The sequence below is a fragment of the Poecilia reticulata genome, chromosome 13 (assembly GCF_904066995.2).
Source record: "Poecilia reticulata chromosome 13, P_reticulata-male-v2, whole genome shotgun sequence".
NCBI lineage: Eukaryota > Metazoa > Chordata > Actinopteri > Cyprinodontiformes > Poeciliidae > Poecilia > Poecilia reticulata.
The window spans coordinates 25,606,871-25,627,263 of NC_088842.1; the positions used below are offsets into that span (position 1 = coordinate 25,606,871).

General features: G+C 40.5%; 1 protein-coding gene across 1 annotated transcript in view; it reads right to left on the bottom strand.

Annotated features, from left to right (window-relative positions):
• The window catches only part of LOC103474938 (calsyntenin-2), a 280,040-nt gene extending 260,014 nt beyond the window's left edge, over positions 1 to 20,026 (bottom strand). The window contains exon 1 of the mRNA XM_008426222.3: positions 19,533 to 20,026. Coding sequence (XP_008424444.2) covers positions 19,533 to 19,596 — 64 coding nt within the window. The 5' untranslated portion in view covers positions 19,597 to 20,026. The remainder of the gene's footprint in view (positions 1 to 19,532) is intronic.
• Positions 20,027 to 20,393: the final 367 nt, after the last annotated feature.

Here is a 20,393-nt window from a genome sequence, read left to right on the forward strand (position 1 = left end):
TGAAGCCGTTGCTCAGCTGTGCTTCCAGCTTTTAGCCTTTGTTTGGTCGAGATTAGAAACTTTCATTTTACACATGCTATATTTCTTTTTATATACTTATATATATATATAGATTTAAACCAACAGAGCATCTCTTTCCAACTGATCAAAATCTCAAATTACAATACAATATTTGACAGTAATACTCAGTCTACATAGCATGTATTTCCTTATAGCCAAAAGAAGAGTCCAGTATTGCATTCTGTTCTCTTTTGCAGCTACTGTCAGTGTAATCTTGAGTCCTCCACCAGCCTTCTTTTAAGTTCTTATTGAGCAACACTCCTGCACTCAAGAGACTGGTGACACATAAACATCTAAAACAGTGAGTCTGCAGCGTCATAAATATGAATAATCACAGTATCCCAGAGAGCAATAGGTTTCTGTTGTGAATAAATGAATAGAGGAGGAGGAACTCACAAGGATCATATTTTATCGCAAGTAGAAAAAAAAGAAAAAACATGTAAGAGAAAAGAAGGCGAAAATCTCACTTGAAGACATCTAAGTGTTCCCCTATGCAGGCTTGTCATATTATTTTAATGTGTTTTCTTTAAATATTAAAGTCCCTCTGCATAGTAGTTTGCATTCTTCTAAAGTTAAACAACTTCATGCTTCTTGCTGAGATGACTTATTTGCAACTCATCCAAGCTTAATCTTAGACAAACATGTAGGAAGTTTGTTTCTTTATCACCATTCTTCAGCAATGTGTACAGAGAACGTCTGATAGCTTTATATATAGGACGTATTTTTTAATTTTTTACACTTTAAAAAGTAAAAAATTATACAATTTAAGTCATGTCTCCAAACACATATGGAACATTCTGTAAAAACAATAATAATAACAATAATAATAATAATAATAATAATAATAATAATAATATTAATAATAAACTCCCCAGCAGTTTAGCCCTACCAGCCTCAGCTGTAAATCTCATATTAACTGATGGAAAATTCTAAAAATCATACAAAAATACTAAAATCCACAAGCTGAAGCTAAAACACATTTCGATGTTTTATTTTAAAATGTGAATATCCAAGAGCTAATATTGTAATAAAATATGGATGAGAGAAAATAATTGTGGTAATAAAAGAGCCAGTGCTTATTTTCATCTTAGTAACATCGTGGGAACAATAAGCTGTAAAACTTGAGCAAAACCAATACAGTTAATGTGGATATCATGAAGAACAAGGCTGGGTTAGTTTTTATTTTCTTCCTTTTTTAAAGCAATATTTTAGCACAAATTAGCGTCAACATAACAAATGTAACTCTCCTGGTCAGACTTATTTTCCTGTCTGAGCTAATCTTACATCTCCTTAATACAGGTCCTTCTCAAAAGATTTGCATATTGTGATAAAGTTCATTATTTTCCATAATGTAATGATAACAAACTGTCATATATTTTAGATTCATTGCACACCAAACTGAAATATTTCAGGTCTTTCATTGTTTTAATACTGATGATTTTGGCATACAGCTCATGAAAACCCAAAATCCCTGTCTCAAAAAATTTGCATATTCATCCAACCAATAAAAGAAATGTGTTTTAAAACCAAAAAAGTAATCCTTCAAATAATTATGTTCAGTTATGCACTCAATACTTGGTCAGGAATCCTTTTGCAGCCTTCAATGCGGTGTGGCATGGAGGCAATCAGCCTGTGGCACTGCTGAGGTGTTATGGAGGCCCAGGATGCTTCGATAGGCCTTAAGCTCATCCAGAGTGTTGGGTCTTACGTCTCTCAACTTTCTCTTAACAATATCCCACAGATTCTCTATGGGTTCAGGTCAGGAGAGTTGGCAAGCCAATTGAGCACAGTAACACCATGGTCAGTAATACCAGTGGTTTTGGCACTGTGAGCCGGTGCCAGGTCGCGCTGAAAAATGAAATCTTCATCTCCATGAAGCTTTTCAGCAGATGGAAGCATGAAGTGCTCCAAAATCTCCTGATAGTTGCTGCATTGACCTGCCCTTGATAAAACACAGTGGACCAACACCAGCAGCTGACATGGCTCCCCAGATCATCACTTACTGTGGGTACTTGACACTGGACTAATGGACTTTTGGCATTTCCTTCTCCCCAGTCTTCCTCCAGACTCTGGTACCTTGATTTCCGAATGACATGCAAAATTTGCTTTCATCCAAAAAAAGTACTTTGGACCACTGAGCAACAGTCCAGTGCTGCTTCTCTGTAGTCCAGGTCAGGCGCTTCTGCTGCTGTTTCTGGTTCAAAAGTGGCTTGACCTGGGGAATGCAGCACCTGTAGCCCATTTCCTGCACACGCCTGTGCACGGTGGCTCTGGATGTTTCTACTCCAGACTCAGTCCACTGCTTCCACAGGTCCCCCAAGGTCTGGAATCGTCCCTTCTCCACAATCTTCCTCAGGGTCCGGTCAAATCTTCTCGCTGTGCAGCGTTTTCTGCCACACTTTTTTCTTCCCACAGACTTCCCACTGAGGTGCCTTGATTCAGTACTCTGCGAACAGGCTATTCGTTCAGAAATGTCTTTCTATGTCTTACCCTCTTGCTTGAGGGTGTCAATGATGACCTTCTGGACAGCAGTCAGGTCAGCAGTCTTACCCATGATTGCGGTTTTGAGTAATGAAGCAGGCTGGGAGTTTTTAAAAGCCTCAGGAATCTTTTGCAGGTGTTTAGAGTTACTTTGTTGATTCAGATGATCAGGTTAACTGCTCGTTCAGAGAACCTTTTCATGATATGCTAATTTTTTGAGACAAGGATTTTGGGTTTTCATGAGCTGTATGCCAAAATCATCAGTATTAAAACAATAAAAGACCTGAAATATTTCAGTTGGTGTGCAATGAATCTAAAATATCTGACAGTTTAATTGTTATCATTACATTGTGGAAAATAATGAACTTTATCACAATCTGCAAATTTTTTTAGAAGGACCTGTACAACTCAAGACCTCATTCAAAGTTCTAAAAAAATTTCTGTCAGTGTGTTAAAGCAATTACACTTGTACCACCTCTTGCCTAACTTAAAGATTTAAAATACACTGGCTGATTAGATTTTCAATCTTTTTCCAATCAGTGAATGCGGCATTTTACAGTAACAAGGAAAAAATCCTTACAGTTAACTGTTTTCAGTATCAGGTGTTTATGTTGTCAGAGCAACAAGAGCTGAAAGGAAGCCTTACATTTGCCTGCTGTCTGTTACCTTTAACAGAGAGGTAGATCTCAGTAGGCAAAAGGAAAGCTACATTTATTACGGCAAAGTCGGTGTGTTTGATCCTTTCAAACATTCAACTCCTGCATGAAACATGCTGGATGTTGAAAAGTTAGCAGCCATTAGATAATCTCAGTCTTAAGGGTCTGAGTTATCTAATGAATACTCAAAGAGGCTGCTTGCTGCAGTTGCTAATGCTAGACATGCTAATTGCTAAATTAAGCTGCTTGAACAGAGTTAAAATACCAGCTCCGGAATCATGTTGTTTTGAAATAACAGTGAAATTGTTTTGAAGCTGCTCCTATAGTAAATAATGACCATGAATACTTTGAATGCTGTTCATGTCAATTCTTAAACAGTCAACTAGAACTGTTTAGAAATTGACCAGCAACTCAACACTAAGAATAAAGTCACAATCCTGTAAACGTTATAAAGAACAAAGCGAAACTCTGAAAACAGAACTGGAGAAAAACGTTAAGCCAGTTTGATTTTATCAGTTTAAGATTTGCTATTGCTACTCTGAGCCTGTCCGACTTTATGACTTACTGAAAAGATGGCTCATAAATTGTTTATAAAGCGCCAACAGCTGCTGCAGATTCTCTTTAGCATTTACGTTCAGAACTTAGTCTTGCTAATTAAAACTATCAATACAGACAACTGATGTGCATGGAGGTCTGCGGAGTTCTGCCTCAAGCGCCGAGCGTTTCACAGATTTGCATTTACGATCCAATTCACAGGAACAGGAGTCAACTTTTCTGCAGAGCAAGTTGCCGCGGTGAGGCTCATTATTCAGCAGAACGCCGCCTCACCTCTCTGGATGCTGCCTAGCTGAGAGCCCGGCGAGGGGCCCTCTGCTCTCACAGACAGATGTTAGGCCTGAGCTCGGCCATCCACCCTCACCTTAATGAGAACTCAAGGGGGAGGCGGGTTTGGTACAGCGGCTTGTACACACAACCAGATGCAGATACACAAACACCCCACAAAACCACCGGATCTTCCACATTCAGGTGTTTATATATATATATATATATATATATATATATATATATATGTAGTAAAAGTGAAGAAATGATGAGTGAGGCCGTCTGGACTCATGACTTAATAATGAGAGAAATCCTGAGAGAAATGAGTGACCTTCACACACAGCAATACCAAGTCTACAGCTTCTATGTTGGCATGCAGTGTGTTTCCACAATCAGATGTTTAAACACAAAGAATAAGAGTTGTGGGACTTTATAAAGGCAGCTAGTGTCTCTTATGGCAGTTTTATCTCCATTAGTTGTACACACATAACCAATTATTTGCATATAGTAACAATAAATTTTTTATATATTTTGAAATAAATCTCATTAATAGTAGCATTTTGATTTAAATTGATATGTCACAGCAATATGTTAAAGCACGGTATAGTCGGTGCAATTCATTGGACAAATGAACTGAAAACTATAACTGAAAATATAGGAAAACAGCTGCAACAACACGTTAGGAACATCCTTCAAATGATGCCCTCTCAAGGCCTCAAAAGGTGTTTAAAATTGTGCCACTATATAAAGACTAGCTGAACACCTTCAGGTCCAGTTGTCGCTCGTTCCATAGTGGGAAAGAACCTCTTGTCCTCAAGTTCTGAACATACCAAAGGAATGTCATAAACATATGCAAGCCGATTACATATGTTTTTTTGAGACGTTCAGTGCAGGATTAGGTTATAAAACAATATCCCATGCTTTGCAAATGTTGCTCCGTCAACTGAATACCTATTGAGAAATGGTTCTCCACATAAACCTGACTTATTCGTAGAAGCAGCCAAGAGGCCTGTGGTAACTCTGGAGGAGCTGCAGAGATCCCCAGCTGAGAAGGACGACCATGTTTAGTGGACAAGCTGTTAGATCTGCTATTCACAACTCTGGAAATCACCTTGATCACACCATGTCCACAGTGACATATGCTGATGCTGCAGTGATTTGCTTCGACAGGGAAGCTGGTCAGAGTTTACAGGAACATGGATGGCGCTACATAAAAAAAGAACGTTGGAGGAAAAGATATTAGAGGCAGCAATGGAGCTCAGACTGGTCAGGGAGACGACAACCCAAAGTGCGCAGCCAGAGCTACAAAGGAGTAGCTTGGATCAATTAATATTCATGTGTTAGAATTAATATTAGTCAGTTAAACTACAATACTTTTCACTCCACAAATATGTGCTACTTTGCATCGGTCTGTTGGATAGAATCCCAATAAAATGCAGTTAAGTTTGAGATTGTGGCATAACAATATCTGCAAATCAATACTGGTACTCTAAGTATGCACATAATCAATGAACAAACAAATTTATTTCCATGGTTTTATGTTTTTAGGACAGACACAATAATTAGCCGTATGAACACAGACCCTGTCTGCATGCCAGCCTGTGTGTTTTTCTGCACGAGTTTGTGTCTCTGCTTCTTCAGGGTATGTTTGGCCCTGATAAAGCACAGCTCAACTAAAGTCAACACAAGCTTCTCAGAGAGCAGAATTTAAAGAGGGTCTGGATTAAAGAATTCAGCTTTTAAATGTCCCTAACCCAATGCCCTTCCAAAAGGAGAATCTCTGTGGGGGTTCTTGTTTAAGAATAATAAAAAAAAAAAAAAACCAGAGAGGACCGAGTGTGAATCAGAAACAGAAAAAGGAAGAGAAGGATCCTGAGGGAAGGAGAGAGTAAAATGATCAGCTCTGGCCAAGCTTCGTCATCAGTAATTACCTCCATGCTAATACTGCACCAGAAAAAAAAAAAATCCCCATGGGAGCATGGGGAAAGATGAGGGTTATAGATTGAAGGAACATAAAACAGAAAAATAGGAGATAGAATTTCTGATATTACTGGCTCCGAGATTCGACAAAGGCAGACAGGGGAAAAGATACAGATTAGGACAAGATAAAGGCAGATACAGAGCAGAACAAGAGACGGACAAGACGGAACAGAGAGGATGCAAAGCAGTGGGAGGAGGAGGAGGAGGCATACAGTGACCCAGATCTTCCTCCTGGTAACACAGTCGGAGCTGCTTCCGCCAGGCTGCCGTCTGCAGCAGAGCTGGAGCACAAAATGAAGAGATGCGGAGCAACGTTGTGAGTCAAAGCTGTGCCTAAAACGTGCTATCTGATCCATAGTATTGTAAAAATAATAAAAAGACTTGCAGTTTATTTGTTGTTCTGCCCCATCAAGATTTCTCTCCAGACATGCAGGAACAAATGAAGCCCCGAGCATCCTGTTAAAGCCTGATCCGAGAGTTCACATCCCTCAGGGTATGACCTCGACACCTAAATGCGCTCACACGCACATTTGAGCATGCAATTACAGAGTCTGTGCATCAGCCAAAGGGAACCTGGGATGCACCTTTGCAGATATTTATGTGTGCTTCCACCTGAAGGTGTGTGTTAGTGGCCCAGTTACAGCACAGGATGAAAATTGCTGCGTCCATGACAGACCTTCCTTTTAAAGATGGTCACACCTGCTCAGAACCTCCATCCCTGCATGTGTTTGGGCATTCGTATGTCCACGTGAGCGAGCGAGCTATTCGTCCTGGAATGAAGGTCTTTACCTTAAATGGGCGCATTGCAAGTTTTCAGCTATTGCCTTTCGTGTATTGTGGTACACCTTACGTGCAATACACGTAGCTCCCCATAAGCACTTCATAAAGTTGCATGATTCATGGGTCATTGTGGCCAGAGATTTCTATTGCAACTTGAAAAATAAAAAACCTGCTTGAGAGAATCACAGGACACTGGCCAAAGAAACTCAGACATAACATTTTATTTTGAGATTCTATGTCCTGCGGTTTGAGGCGACTGAGCAAACACCCACAGGGCACAGATGCAATACCCGGCAAAAGCTTTTTCCACAGTTTGTCCCTTTATAATCACAAAGCTCTATGTATTTTTGCAGAATTTTTTTGTGCTAGACCACAATATCTGGAAGAGTGTGGTGTGTATTTCTATTTAGCAAACAATTTTCTGATAGCCCTAAAAAAAAAAAAATCTAAATAGCATATAGGAGTCAGTCAAAACACCAAGGATTGCATCAGACAGGTCAGGAATAAAGTTGTGAAAATTATTAAAACAAAGTTAAGTCGTACAAGAATTTTGGACAGACCACCATTGGTGCTCCAAATGTGGACAAACAGGCCTAGACAATGAATAGATGGACGGGAAGAAATCAAAAAAAGTATATTTGTGTCTTGGCCTAATCAAAGTTCAGACCTAAATCCAAATTAAAATTCCTTGCAAGACCTAATGCTATGCAAAAATGTCAGTCTCTAGCACCATTCATACCCAAAAGGATTTGCAGGTATAGATGAGGAGGAAGTTTGTTCTCCAATGCATGTGGTTAGAAGCTCAGTTCATGCCAAGCTGCTTAGATTTTCATTTGTAAAATAACTTTTCTAATTCTTTTTCAACTTCACAATTATGTGCCATTTTGCCATGGTTTGTCACATAAATGACAGGAAAATGCATTAATGTTTGTGGGACACAATTTTGTTAAATGTAGGAAAGTATATGGGTTGTGAAACCAACACCAGGTTGTTAGGCTGAGCAAATTGGTCTGCGCTTTCCTGACCCTAGAAAAACCAGGGCTACTCTAAGTACATTTAAGAACAATGACACCATCTTGAATCATTAACATGTAAATACCGAATGCCATAAATTGAAGCTCTGTTATTTTTACTCTAACATCAGAATCGCAGTCAGGCAGTAAGTTTCCCCACACACTGTACAGAAACACAACATGTGAGCAGTTGCTGGAAGCTGCAAAGTCATCTGTGCATAATGAGAGATTGACACAGTTTGTTTTGGCACTAATATGTTTGAAAATCTGTTGATTCAGTCTCACAATCATTTCTCACCATTTTCCAGTCTACATGTTATAAACACTGAAAACACGCATGCAGCAGAACATTCTGTTATTTCTGCCCGTCCATCTGTCACTCATTCATCCGTGTTCCACCACATCCCGACCACAACACGCTGTGGGGTCCCTGTAGCCTTCCCATACAGCTCCATCCCTCCAAATAATGCAAATTCCCACTCACACTGTCTGGCATGAGGACAAAGACTCCGGTGCACAATGGATAGTTCCACTCAAGCAGTGCCTTGCTGAGTGTCATTGGCTCGCTCCAGGACCAAGGACAGCACATAGCATTGGCTTAGTGTGGGCCTATTATTCGCCTGTTGCAAGAGATTCTCTGTAAATGTGCAGCTTCTCAAAAGGAGGATAAAAGCAACACTCTCTGCTGTCAAAAACAATAGCGGAGATGCCTCTTGCAAAGCCTTTCAACAACCCCGACCTGCATCATTCTCGCATAAAATCTTGCCTTCGGAGCCTTGATGGTACAATGTGTAAATCTAAATGTTTTCTAAGTGTTTGGCACCCTGCTCTTTTAGCTTTAGAGATAAATATTTCTACTTATTTTAGTGACTATAAAAAGCAGGCCTTTGATGTGAGCATAAAAGAACAGTTAAGTAAAACAGGTGAAAGCTCATTAGAGCTCCTCTCCAGTGGCCACCCTATGCAGAAGAGTGGCAGACATTGCAGCGTCTGCGTGCAAGCTGGACTGACGCCAGGGATGCTGACGAAAACTCACAAAACCCTCTACTGAATACCACAGACGAATCGTGTCACATGCAGGAAAAAAGCTTCAGCACTAAGTGCATACATCTAGAATTGTAAAAAAAATTGTTTTTTTTTATCTTGGCAAGAGGTTTATATGTGTGAGTCAATAAGAAAGCATTCGAGTTAGAATGAGCCAATGAATGGTGTGATTTCACAGGTAAGCTCTTCCAGTAAACTCCCGCTCAGCCTGTAAATGACTAGCATATGGACGGGCAACTGTTGGCTTCCTGGGGAAATGGATGGATTAATTGAAATTGAGCCCAGTGACAGACTAGCATTTAATAGGACCAAGGTGTTTGTATCGAACCTCAAACCTTTAGCAAATACATGGTACTCATGCTTCTAATGGCGTTATACATTCATACTTGGGAATGTGTGACGCTGTTAAAAGTACTAAAGAAGAGAAGTAATGCTTACGTGAAGCTGGCCTGAATACGTTACTGCCTTTAGCACTGACACTGCATTAGCATTTCCCCAGATTCAATCAGTGTAAGTCTGTGGATAAGTGTTCATTAAGTATGCAACTTTAGTCTTTCTGTCTAATTTTCCAAGTTTAATTTGTATCTGTTGCAATCAATACTTTCTTTAAGGAATACATTCTTAATGACTTTCTTACAAATCCTCCCCCTTTTCTGAGGTTGGGTCTGGGGGATAACAGGTTCAGGAGGGAAACACAGACAACCTTTGCATAAATTCAATCAATATTTGGCTTCCTGTGCAACATAAGAGGTTACGCATGTTTGTTTTTAGTAACCAAAGAAGCACTAGAACTTTGTGGCCCTTTTCTAATCTTTGATTTTTGTAAAACTCTAAACTGGCAACACCAACTGCAGTAAATCCAAAGATGTCTTTAATAATAATGATAAAAAAACATTCAACATTTGTCTCCAACATTAATCCTATGAGTTTTAATTATTTATAGTTGCAGCAAAACCAACAAAAAAAATCTAAAGTTTTATTGCATGACAGGATTTCAACAATCACAAACAGGAGGAACCAGCAAGGAGTGACCGAAAACTGGAGGACAAAACAGTGAAGATGTTTTGATTGGAGGAGCCAGGGGACAGGTATTTGTTCAATCACAGAATGAACAGTAACTTTGGGCTGTAGGAGGGATGGATATGTGGACTTGAGAAAACATGACTAATGTATGCAACATTATTATCAAGAAAACTTCAGGATTAGGGAGAAAAATTAAACATGAAAACAACACTAAACTAACTTCAAAATTTCCTAAAAATTCCATACCAGACAGAATGAGAAAAAAGCAGTTCATTTTTTACATAATTTCTTACAGGCCTGAGCTTTCTTCTTGCTCCATTTTTAACCATCTTACTGCTTCTGAAATTGTGTGGTTTGAGTCTTGTACCTGCAGTAACACTTCCACTAAGAAGAAATCAGGTGGCTCTGAGCTACGGTGCATTTACTGATGGAGAAAATATTATCTTTTTGGGTCTGAAACAAGTGCTCCAAATTATCCGAAACCAGTACCAGTCAAATATTTATAGTTATTAAAAGGTTAAACTGACAAAGAAAATCCACAGATTATCATTGGAGTATCCAACAAATATGTATGAGACTATTGTACAGGACTGAAAACAATTTATAATTTACATTAAAGTTCAAATGGTGAAAAATAATGCTATGTTCCTCAGCTGACGATAAGCAACCAAAACCAAACATGAATACATTGTGGAAAAACAAAATAGAAAGTTGAACATTGGAGGACTTAAGGAAGACAGAAATATGACATTAAAATCACTTTATGTTCAGAGGAATATAGTTGTTAGTGGTTAACCATTAGCCTGGAGCATTACTCTTAAGAATGCTTACAAGCCATTATTAAGTTGTCCAAAACAAACTATAATAAAAATATATTAGCCTATTCTTTTGGCACAGCAATGCTACTTAGAAGCCCACAGGGCTCACCTTGATGTCCATGAGCCTACTGCTAAATAGCCAACACTTAACCTCACCGGACAAAGTCAAATCCTCATCGGCCCTGGGCAGCAGGACATGAGTCAGACTCAACTACTATGAGAAATATTGTGCCCATTTAATAGTGTGAGATCTTGTGCCATGAGATCTTGTTACTCCCATATTCCCTATGTGAAAAGCAAATTGAAAATATATTTATCTTGAATAGAATTATCAGTAATAAATATAGTTGTTCTCTTAATTGATCGTGCAAAAAGCGTATCTCAAACATGTCAGGAAAGACCCAAGATCTTGTCAAATTTGTAAAAGTGATTCTCCAAAGAACAAATAGGGCATATTTAATGCTTACTTGACATGACATTTTACTCGTTCAGTCAATAAAATATTCACCATAAAACAATGAGTTATTGTTTCTGTACAGCCTTTTGTCTTGCCAAGATCAATGGCGTCCTTAAATCTCTACTCGTTTCCTGGCAACAAGTCTAGGCCAAAGAGTGCATCAAGCGGCTTCCAAAAAATTAAACTGTTACTTCAACAAGACATATGACAATACATATGCTGTCACATCCAGCAATTTATAACATATATTTCATAATATGTTACAGGCAAAACAGCCATAAACAAGACCAAAAATTGTTACATCTACATTCGTCGCCCACTCTTGTTCTGTCCACTCAAGGAGCCTGCTCTCGACTCAGTGTGCCCCACTTGTTAAGTCTGAAGATTTATGAGTCACCGAGACAAAGATCTTCAGTTCTCTCTCCTGACCCTCCTCTCACAGCACCTGCAATTCTCTCCATCTTGTCCCAGTGATCATTTTCTCGGAGGTCAGCCACGCCCGGCTGTTGTACAGCGACAGGTCAGACGCTATCCGTCAGAGTAAACCCTCCGCTAGTCATCAGCGAGTGTGTACGTGTGTGTGTGTGTGTGTGTGTGTGTGTGTGTGTTTCTACAATCTACACCCATGTGTGTCTCTCTTCATGTGTCATCACCGCATACTGAATAACAGCGGAGAGTCCGCTGGTGAGATTGCACCCGAGTTAAGTGATTGGAGCGCGGGAACAAATGGATTAAAGAAGCGCTGAAGAAGGTGGCAGAAGGAGTCTCTTGTATGTCTGGCAGAGCTCTTAAGAGTGCATTCAGTATGGTTAGAGAGCGGAAAGGCACTTCTGCCAACTTTACAGAGCTGATTAATGTGGAGAAGTGGAGATTAAGAGTGGCAGTGAAGTGATAACATATACATATTTATACATGCTGCAGTGAAAACAAGTGATTAAAGTAAAGTCACTGAGCTGAGAGTAACTACTTACACGTAATTATCTATTCTCCTTGTTATAGTTTTTTTGACTTTCACTTTAAGGCTAAACAGTGGAAGAAAACTTAACTGTCGAGAGAATTTGGTTATGTGGAGACATGCCATACTGAATATCCAAGACAAGATGACAAATTATACTTCAGTCCACTGCAAAAGTCTACTGTTGAAAATGTTTACTTTTTAAAAACACAATTGAGTTTCATCAGTCACTAGCTGTGTGCGTTCAAGATTGTCTGTTCACAATGAAATTATCCAGCTTCATGCTGGTTTGATTAATCAAAGTATTTTAGATTTTGAGATGCTTAAATGCAGCCAAGATTGATTTTAAAGCCACAACATACAAAGTGGGCCCACCGTACAAGAGCAGCAATCTCCTCAGATATATCAGGTTTTCACAACAGCCTCAGAGGAGCAAATAGGTTCGAAGAGAATAAAAAGAAATTGCAATATTTTCCCCCCAAAAAAATCAGTGAAGAATTGTGTCCTGCATATAGGGGAAAAAACATCAATGAAAGAGATCTTCCCTCTTTCATTGATGTTTAAATAACATATTGAGCAGAGTGGGATGTAGAATTTAGGCCTTAAGCTTCTTTTACTGTTCTGCTGTGTTTTATTAAAATCATGGAAACAAACATTTAAAAAAACAAAAGAAGTTCTATAGTTTGGCACCAGGAGGCTATAGCCCTAACCATGTCATCAGTTAATGATTACACCATTTCTCAAACAGTGCTTACGACCCTTTATTATTTTATCATCATGACTATATTAAAAGTAATGACCAGGTTTTCATAGTTGGTTCTGCTACTCACTGTTGCTAACTCCTCAGTAAGTTAAATAGCAATGGGCTCTTCTAAAAATTGCTTGGTGATGTAGTTTCCTAATTTGCATATTTGGTCATATTTGATCCTGGTAGTAGAAAAAAGGAATTTCACTGCTGGCAAGACAAAATGTGATTAAAAAAATACCCTGTCTAGAATTACAAATAAACTGTGTAAAATGTTTTATTTGCCTGAATCTAATGTACATAAATCAGTATCAAATGAGACACTTATCGGAGGCACACAGCGGAGGAGATGAATCATTGACTGAGGTTGCATAAATCAAATCTAGTTTTATTTTAGTGCAGCAGTTTCAGTGAATAAAAACGTTTCAGTGAATATACATCCGTTGTAATCCTTAATGGAAGCGGGTGTCCTCTCTGCTCTGACTGCAGGCTGGGTTTGCTGTATGACGAGGCTGCCATTGGTCAGACTGACCACCTGTAAGTTCTTCGGACTCACAGCAACACTAATCGATTCGCTGCAACTGCAGGACGATTGGTGCTTTCACATGTTGTCACTAAAGTCTCCAATAACATAAAAAGTTGCTAGATTTATTGGTAGTCGCTTTTTTGAAAAGGAGTCGCTCCATTCAAGTTGGCAACAATGTATTTCAAAATAAGAGCTTAGAAGGACTCACTTTATCTGTAGGCTGGTAAAAGTGGTCTACATTTATTTCACCAGATAAAGGTCATATTCTAACCTCTGACAGCACTCTGCAAAATATTTTGGCAGTTTAATATTGTGGGATCTTGATCCATGACGTCTCATTACTCCTGTGGTCTGAGTGTACTCAGTTTTGCAATGGTCAATATTTGCTTACAACGATATCCTACTTTCATCATTTTAGTAATATATCTGTGTATAGAGTTTTGAAATACCATCAAGACTTATTTGAACTACAACAGATAAGAAACACTGCAGCTTTGATCATCTGATATTCTCTCAAGCAAAATTCCTAGAATATATATATTTTTTTTTCTGGTTTAGAACTGACCTTTCAACCTGATCTCATCTCTCCATTCCCTGATCTGCCAATTACCCCAACCTCTCTGATTCCCTTAAGGACACTTGAGATTCCAACATGATACTGCGAATACAAAAAAAAAAAGAGAAAAAATATCCTGTCTCGTCTGTGATCAAATGTTCTCACTCTCATTCTCTCCGTCTGTGGGCCAAATCAATGGGTCTCGGCAGCTTGAACATTTGGTGCCAAGTATGGTCAGCTGTGACCACTCAAAGGAAGCAAAGGAAGAAAAAGAAGTGAAGTAAAGATGAGACACCTACTTACTGCAAGGTGCACCCTGTTCTGTCAGCAGCTGAACTACATGCTCTCACCCACTGCGACTTCCTTCTCTCCCACTTTCCACATTTGAGGAGGTAGTAGTTAAAATGTAAGAAGCACACAAAAACACACACACAAAAAAGGAAAACCTTAGATACGACCACAAAGCAAATGACAGTAAGAGGCTTTCAGAAAAATGCCACTTTATTTGTGGTTCACTGTAAATATTATATTTTCTAATCTTGTGATGGTAGAGTACAATAATATTTTTAGTCAGCCTTGGATTTAATGCTATGTTTAATTTATATGACAATGCACTGCTCTGTATTTTCTGTATTTCACACAGCTTGCAGTCAAGTTGCACAACCAGTACATCACTATGAAGCAGATGGCTTCATCCCACCTACCATAAAAGCAGCATAAATGTGTTTTCCAGCTAAGCAAAGAGTTAGGACGCCCTACATTTTCTCCAAGCAGCCTCTGATACACGGTAGGATTTAAGATGGATTGTGTGACCGTGAGTTAGCCAGCTGCAGGAAAGCATTCCCAAGCCACTACACTTCCACCTCCATGCTTCAGAGCTGGCGTTAGGTTCATTTCCTGGACTGCTGTATTTGAATTATGCGAACATATCCTCTGTTCTGATGCTTAATTTTAGATTATTATACCAGAAGTCCTGGTCTCTGTCTGTTATCTTCCAGGCACACTTGAGTCTAACATTTGTATTTTTTGTACAGCGCAAATGTTTCCTTATTTCACACCTAAACAGTTAGTGTCTGTATAGGTATGAACTTTCATACAAACACTACCAGGTAGGTTCCATTAAGGCTTTTGGAAACTTCTTTTAGCAGATCCTCGCCTGCTCTCAGGGTGGACTTGGTGTGACAAGTAGATTTGGTTATGGTCATACTTCTTCTGAATGTCTTCCACCTTCAGACTGTGTTCTGTACAGGAAAGGACTTGATTTCAGATTGCTTTAGGATCTTACCAGACACAAAACTTGCTAAAACATTCTTTCTGAAAGCCCGAGACAGCTCATTGGATCGCACCATGGCGTTCACACTCATTTTAACAATCAGCAGCACAGCGGACTAAATATCTGAAGTTTAATCAGATTTAATTGTTCTTCTCATGTGAACCTGATGTGAATCTCAGTGAACAACTTTCCCCCTTCTTCCGTTGCTACAAGTATAAAAACAGATTCAGCATCAGCTCTCAGAGGACTGAGCAAGCCCTCCATCTTCCGCTTTGACTCATCCACCCTGGGTCTACTTTTTGTCTCTGATAGTTGCAGATCTGTGAGGGGATCAGCAGCCTGAAGCAGCTCCGACGCAGCAGCCGCAAAGCTCTCCTTGCCCTGAAAAGGCAGAAGGCTGTTCCGGGCTTTGTCAAAGGAGGAGAAAGCAAGTGTTTGTAAATAAATCTGTGTTGTTCCGCCGAGCGCCGCATCCCCTGGTCGGGATGAGCCGGACGAGATTTGTGCCACGTCCCGCGTCACAGCCTCGTCGGAGGATTTATAGAGTGCCTCTATAATGCACTTTCTCCCGACAAAGAGGGGGCATAAATCTACCTCTTTTTGCCCCCCCACACCCCGTTTTTATTTGCTAATGGGAACCTCGACTTGCTTTATCTCTCTCACACACACTCACAATAGCACCGCCTTACACACCATGTAACACGTACAATACCGTATGGAGAGGTATAAATTATAAAACCTGCCTCAATTCATCCTGGAACTTATACTGTGGGACGTCAGAGTCCCAGCAGCTTGCTACCACAACAGGCCTGGAAATAAAATCCTAGCCGTTTCCGTGCTTGGCAACAAGATAAAATGTGAAGTGTGTTCATCTGGATGTAACAAAGCAGCAACAAGAAGTCTCACTAACAAAGAGTCTTATGGTGGGAAGCAGAATTAAAATACACTGCTGGTAATGAGCTATCTAAATTCAGAGGTCATATTGCTTGGAATTACACAAAAGCTGGACTCTGGGCAGCACTGACAGGAGACACAAGAGACAAGAAAACTTTCTGCTTCGTGGCCAAAAGAGTCTCCCCGCCGCGCGGCGACACGCTCAGTCCCGGCAAAATCGTTTGAGCCGCAGCATGCATCCGTGGAGGCAATAATTCCTTTTTAAACGACATCACCTCCTCGCCCAATTCTGCATACTTGGCGGCTGTCACCATGTTGGATGCACTCTATCACTCACACACACCCTCACACGGAGGGATGTTGAAGCTTCAAGCTCTGATTACCGACAACACATACTCAGGAGTGGGCGAACACACGTATCTAGACACACACATGAATGCTCTGCCTGTGAGCAGTAAAAAGGTTATGGAGGGACTCCACGGCGACGGTGATTAAAGCAACGTGCGCATCCGCTCTGCGCTTTCCTGGAATGAGACGGTGGCTAAACAGGAGTGGCGGCGCTTCAAAGTTATCTGGAGAACAGCTTCGCTTATTGGCACCACAGTCAGATTTCTCTCCTGCACATGACATGAATGTTCTATTTCAGTCCGTGTTAAAAAAATAAAAAATAAAAAATATTGGAATGCAGAAACGGTTCCAGTGGGAGGAAATGGGAAATGGCTTGTTTCTGTCAGCTGTAACAGGACTGGAGGAAGATTGCAAGAACCAACATAGCCACAGATAGACAGTCTGGAGACATCGGGCTCGTTTTTTTTGTTGTTGTTTTGGTTTGCTTTTTTTTTTTTTTTAACTGCTCTGTACAGTGGCCCCAGGGAATCAATTAGAACTGTGGCGCGCCTGGTTTTTCCACCTTCATTGGCTCAGGAGTAATTTGTTTACTTCACAGTCAAGCACTGGGTGGAAAACATAATAAATCCTTCCACAACATGAATCGTTGTGGTCAGACAGCAGCAAGTGAGGTTCTCATGGTATGAGAGCCTCCAGTAACAATACCACACTTTCTTGGTATTGGTAAATTTAGTAAAAACTTTAAACAAAAACATGAATAATTACAACAACAAAAAAAAAGAATTCTCCTGCTCTGAAAATATTTTTATGTAATATTTTGAAACATAGCAAAAATGAGCAAAAATAATCTTAGTTTTCAACGTATGGTGCTTATTGTACAGAACATTACATTTTAGTCGTTCTGCTCTTTATAGAATAACACGTACTTTGAGCTGGAATTAGTTGATCTCTTAGTCAGGCTATTTGCTCTGGTAGCGAGGCTGCGGTTGACTCCAACTTACTCAGTATCACCTGTTGGAAGCGGCAGAGCATGCTAAAGCTCTGCTGCTTGACCGACGTCGGTGCCTCATTCTACTAGCAGTCTTAAAATCTGCTGTTCATCGCTGATTTTAAGACCGGCAGAGAATACTTTGTTTCCTGTCCGAATCAAGAAATTTCACAATAAAAAAACAAAAACAACAAAAAAAAAACCCTGCAAAACCTTGTATTTTTATCAAAACAGAAAAGCAACAATTATTCTTAATGCTGCTGCTATATTATAAGCTGCTCCATACCTCTAAAGTACTGCATTGTTTGGTATTTGTTTCAAATGCAATTCCCTAGAAATAAAATACTTATTTTTACTATTAGCACCCTAACTAGATTACCCATTGTTTTGCTCCGAGTCTGCATTCAGCTAAAAGTTGCAGCGCTTTATGAGGAAAAGCTGTAGTAGGTTCTTTTTTTTTTTCTAATCTGGGTTTTTTTATATAGTTTTGAACACTTTAATAATTTTTTGTGTCAATCTGTATATCTAAGGCTGTTGTTACAACTGAATTTCGCCTTTGCTGGACGGAAAGGCAGCTTCTACTTTATTTCGGTTCTATTCTTTCAGCCAGCCGACTGGCAGTGTGTAGCAACTGTTTCCTTCTGCAGGAAATAAAAATCGGAGTATTTCAGGGCTTTTTTATAAGTTATTGAAACGGTGAGAAAAGTATGATGGAAAATGTAGTCTTGAAGCTGCAGTATACCTTGACATCGGTGCCTCATTCTACTACTCCAGGCCAAACAGTTTGGAAACAGTTACCTGGGTAACTCTATCGGTTTCCTAACAGGCAGCAGCCAGCCGATGCATCAATTTATTCCCGAGCACAGCACATTATAGTCATCCTGTTGGGTGTCTGCAAGTGGACGTGGGGCAAAATTCTGACCTCTTGTCCAGGTCACACAGCCTGCAGCGGCTCTATTTCCATCTGTTTTTCCTCCTCACGCAGACAATAAACCCGTGGAGGCTGGCTGCTGTGTCAGGGAGGATGAGCAGCTTATTGCAGCTGCAGAGTCTCCTGCGCCTGCCAGACGAAACTGACAGATGTCAACTTGTTATTTCACGGAGAGAGAAGAAGAGCTCATCCGGGGTCCGAGGGGAGTTGATTAGCACAAACCTGTTGCCACGTGTAGCAGCTTTACCCACGACACACGCTACTCTCACTGGAGAACTGAGCAGCGGGTGGGTGAGGACTAAAATTAGTTCAGCAAGTGAAGCAAGAAAGTGCCAACAGTGAGATGCACAGTTGTGACATCTGGATGTTGTCTTGCTGTATGACTGTGGCTTTGTGGAGTGGGGGGTGTGGGGGGGGGCGCTACTCTCCTCATGTTTTGACATTTGTGTGAGCTAATCGGATTAGTCGGACGTTAATAATTCACGTCATATTAAAGTTTAAGCACCAGCTAGTGCACAACAAGGGGGGGAAAAAAATGGGGATCTTTAAGTTCACTCTGTGTGCTTGTCACATTTTGATCAGCACTATTTTTAGGGAAGAGATTTCCTAACGTTTCCTGATCTGGATTGTCCCAACTACCAAGAGGCATCTAGCTCATCACATCTACATTATCACCACTGATGTTCCAAAATTTTAAATAGAAAAGCTTGCATATTCAAAAAAGAAAGAAAGAAAAAAAAAAACTCAATTCAGCATATTTGCAGTTTTATCAGAACTTGCCTCGCATCCTCTGCTTTCCTCCTACATAACTCCACCTATCAGTCTCAAACAACAGGGAAGCCCTGCAGGCGTGCACTACTGAGCTGAATAACACAGCGTTTCTCAAACATCCATCTCTTACTTACAGAAACGTGAGCAGTAAATGTATCAAAGATAGCAGATCTGGACCAAAACAGGTCACCTTGTTAAGCAGCACAGACAAGCTGCGGGAGATAAAGCAAACACCTTGAAATGCCATTGGTGATCAGGGATAGAGCAGAGATGTTATCGAGAATCGGAGAGCAATCAGCGACGATCAGCAGGGAGTTATCAGTGTCAGAGGGACATTTTTTTTTTTTTTTCTGCACACATCCATACCAACAGCTGCTGAGCCCGGAGCAGGCTGCCCTTCACCTACCGTACCTTTGGTGTGAGCGGCGCTCAGCCCCGCAGCCAGAACTGCCAACACGCACACTATCCTCGGCATCTTCTCGGTGGGAGATTCAGCAACTGCTGAAAGGAGAAGGACCACAGCGACCTCTTTCCTCCTCCTCCTTCTTCTTCTTCTTCTCTGCCTCCCTCCTTTCTTTTTTTTAATCTTCTTGCTACCTTTTGTTTTCTAATTTAGCGACCGGTTCCTGTCCTTGCTCTCTTCACGCAGTGTGGAAACAGTTCACTCACAATGTGGGACAAGACGAGTGGCGTGGAGTAGTAGTAGGGAGAGAGAGAGAACAAAAAAAAAAAAGCCGGGTATTCGGAGCAGCAGCCCTACGGACCCTGACGCGCGTCTCCCCCGCAGCTTTGAGAGGCGGCAGGTGAGGTGGACTGAGCGGAGCTGAGACGGGACCAGAGAGCGGCGTACCCCGGGTCCACACCGAGCGACGTCACAGGGAGGAGAGAGGTGGATTCAGTCACTTTTTTTTTTTTTTTTTTTTTTTACCCCTCCCCTCCCGTTCCTGTTCTGTAGAGCATCCCAACCCACTCCAAAGATTGGACCGTTTTCCATGCAGCAACCTATAACAGCTGCCTCGGATAAGCGGGGCAGTATGCGGTGAATACTTCAAAAACAGCCCAAGGCTTTCTCACTTAAATATCCCAACTCTGGATATGTAGGCAATGTTGCACTAATGGTCTCTACTTAATATCACAGCCATACAACCTAAAGTATGCGTTTTAGGTAACATTAAAAAAAAACCCGCAAAGCTGATAACTGAGTCAGTATTAACGTAAGCAGACTCGAAATCAGAACTGGCCCAAGGCATAAACGAAAGAAGCAGCTGCTTA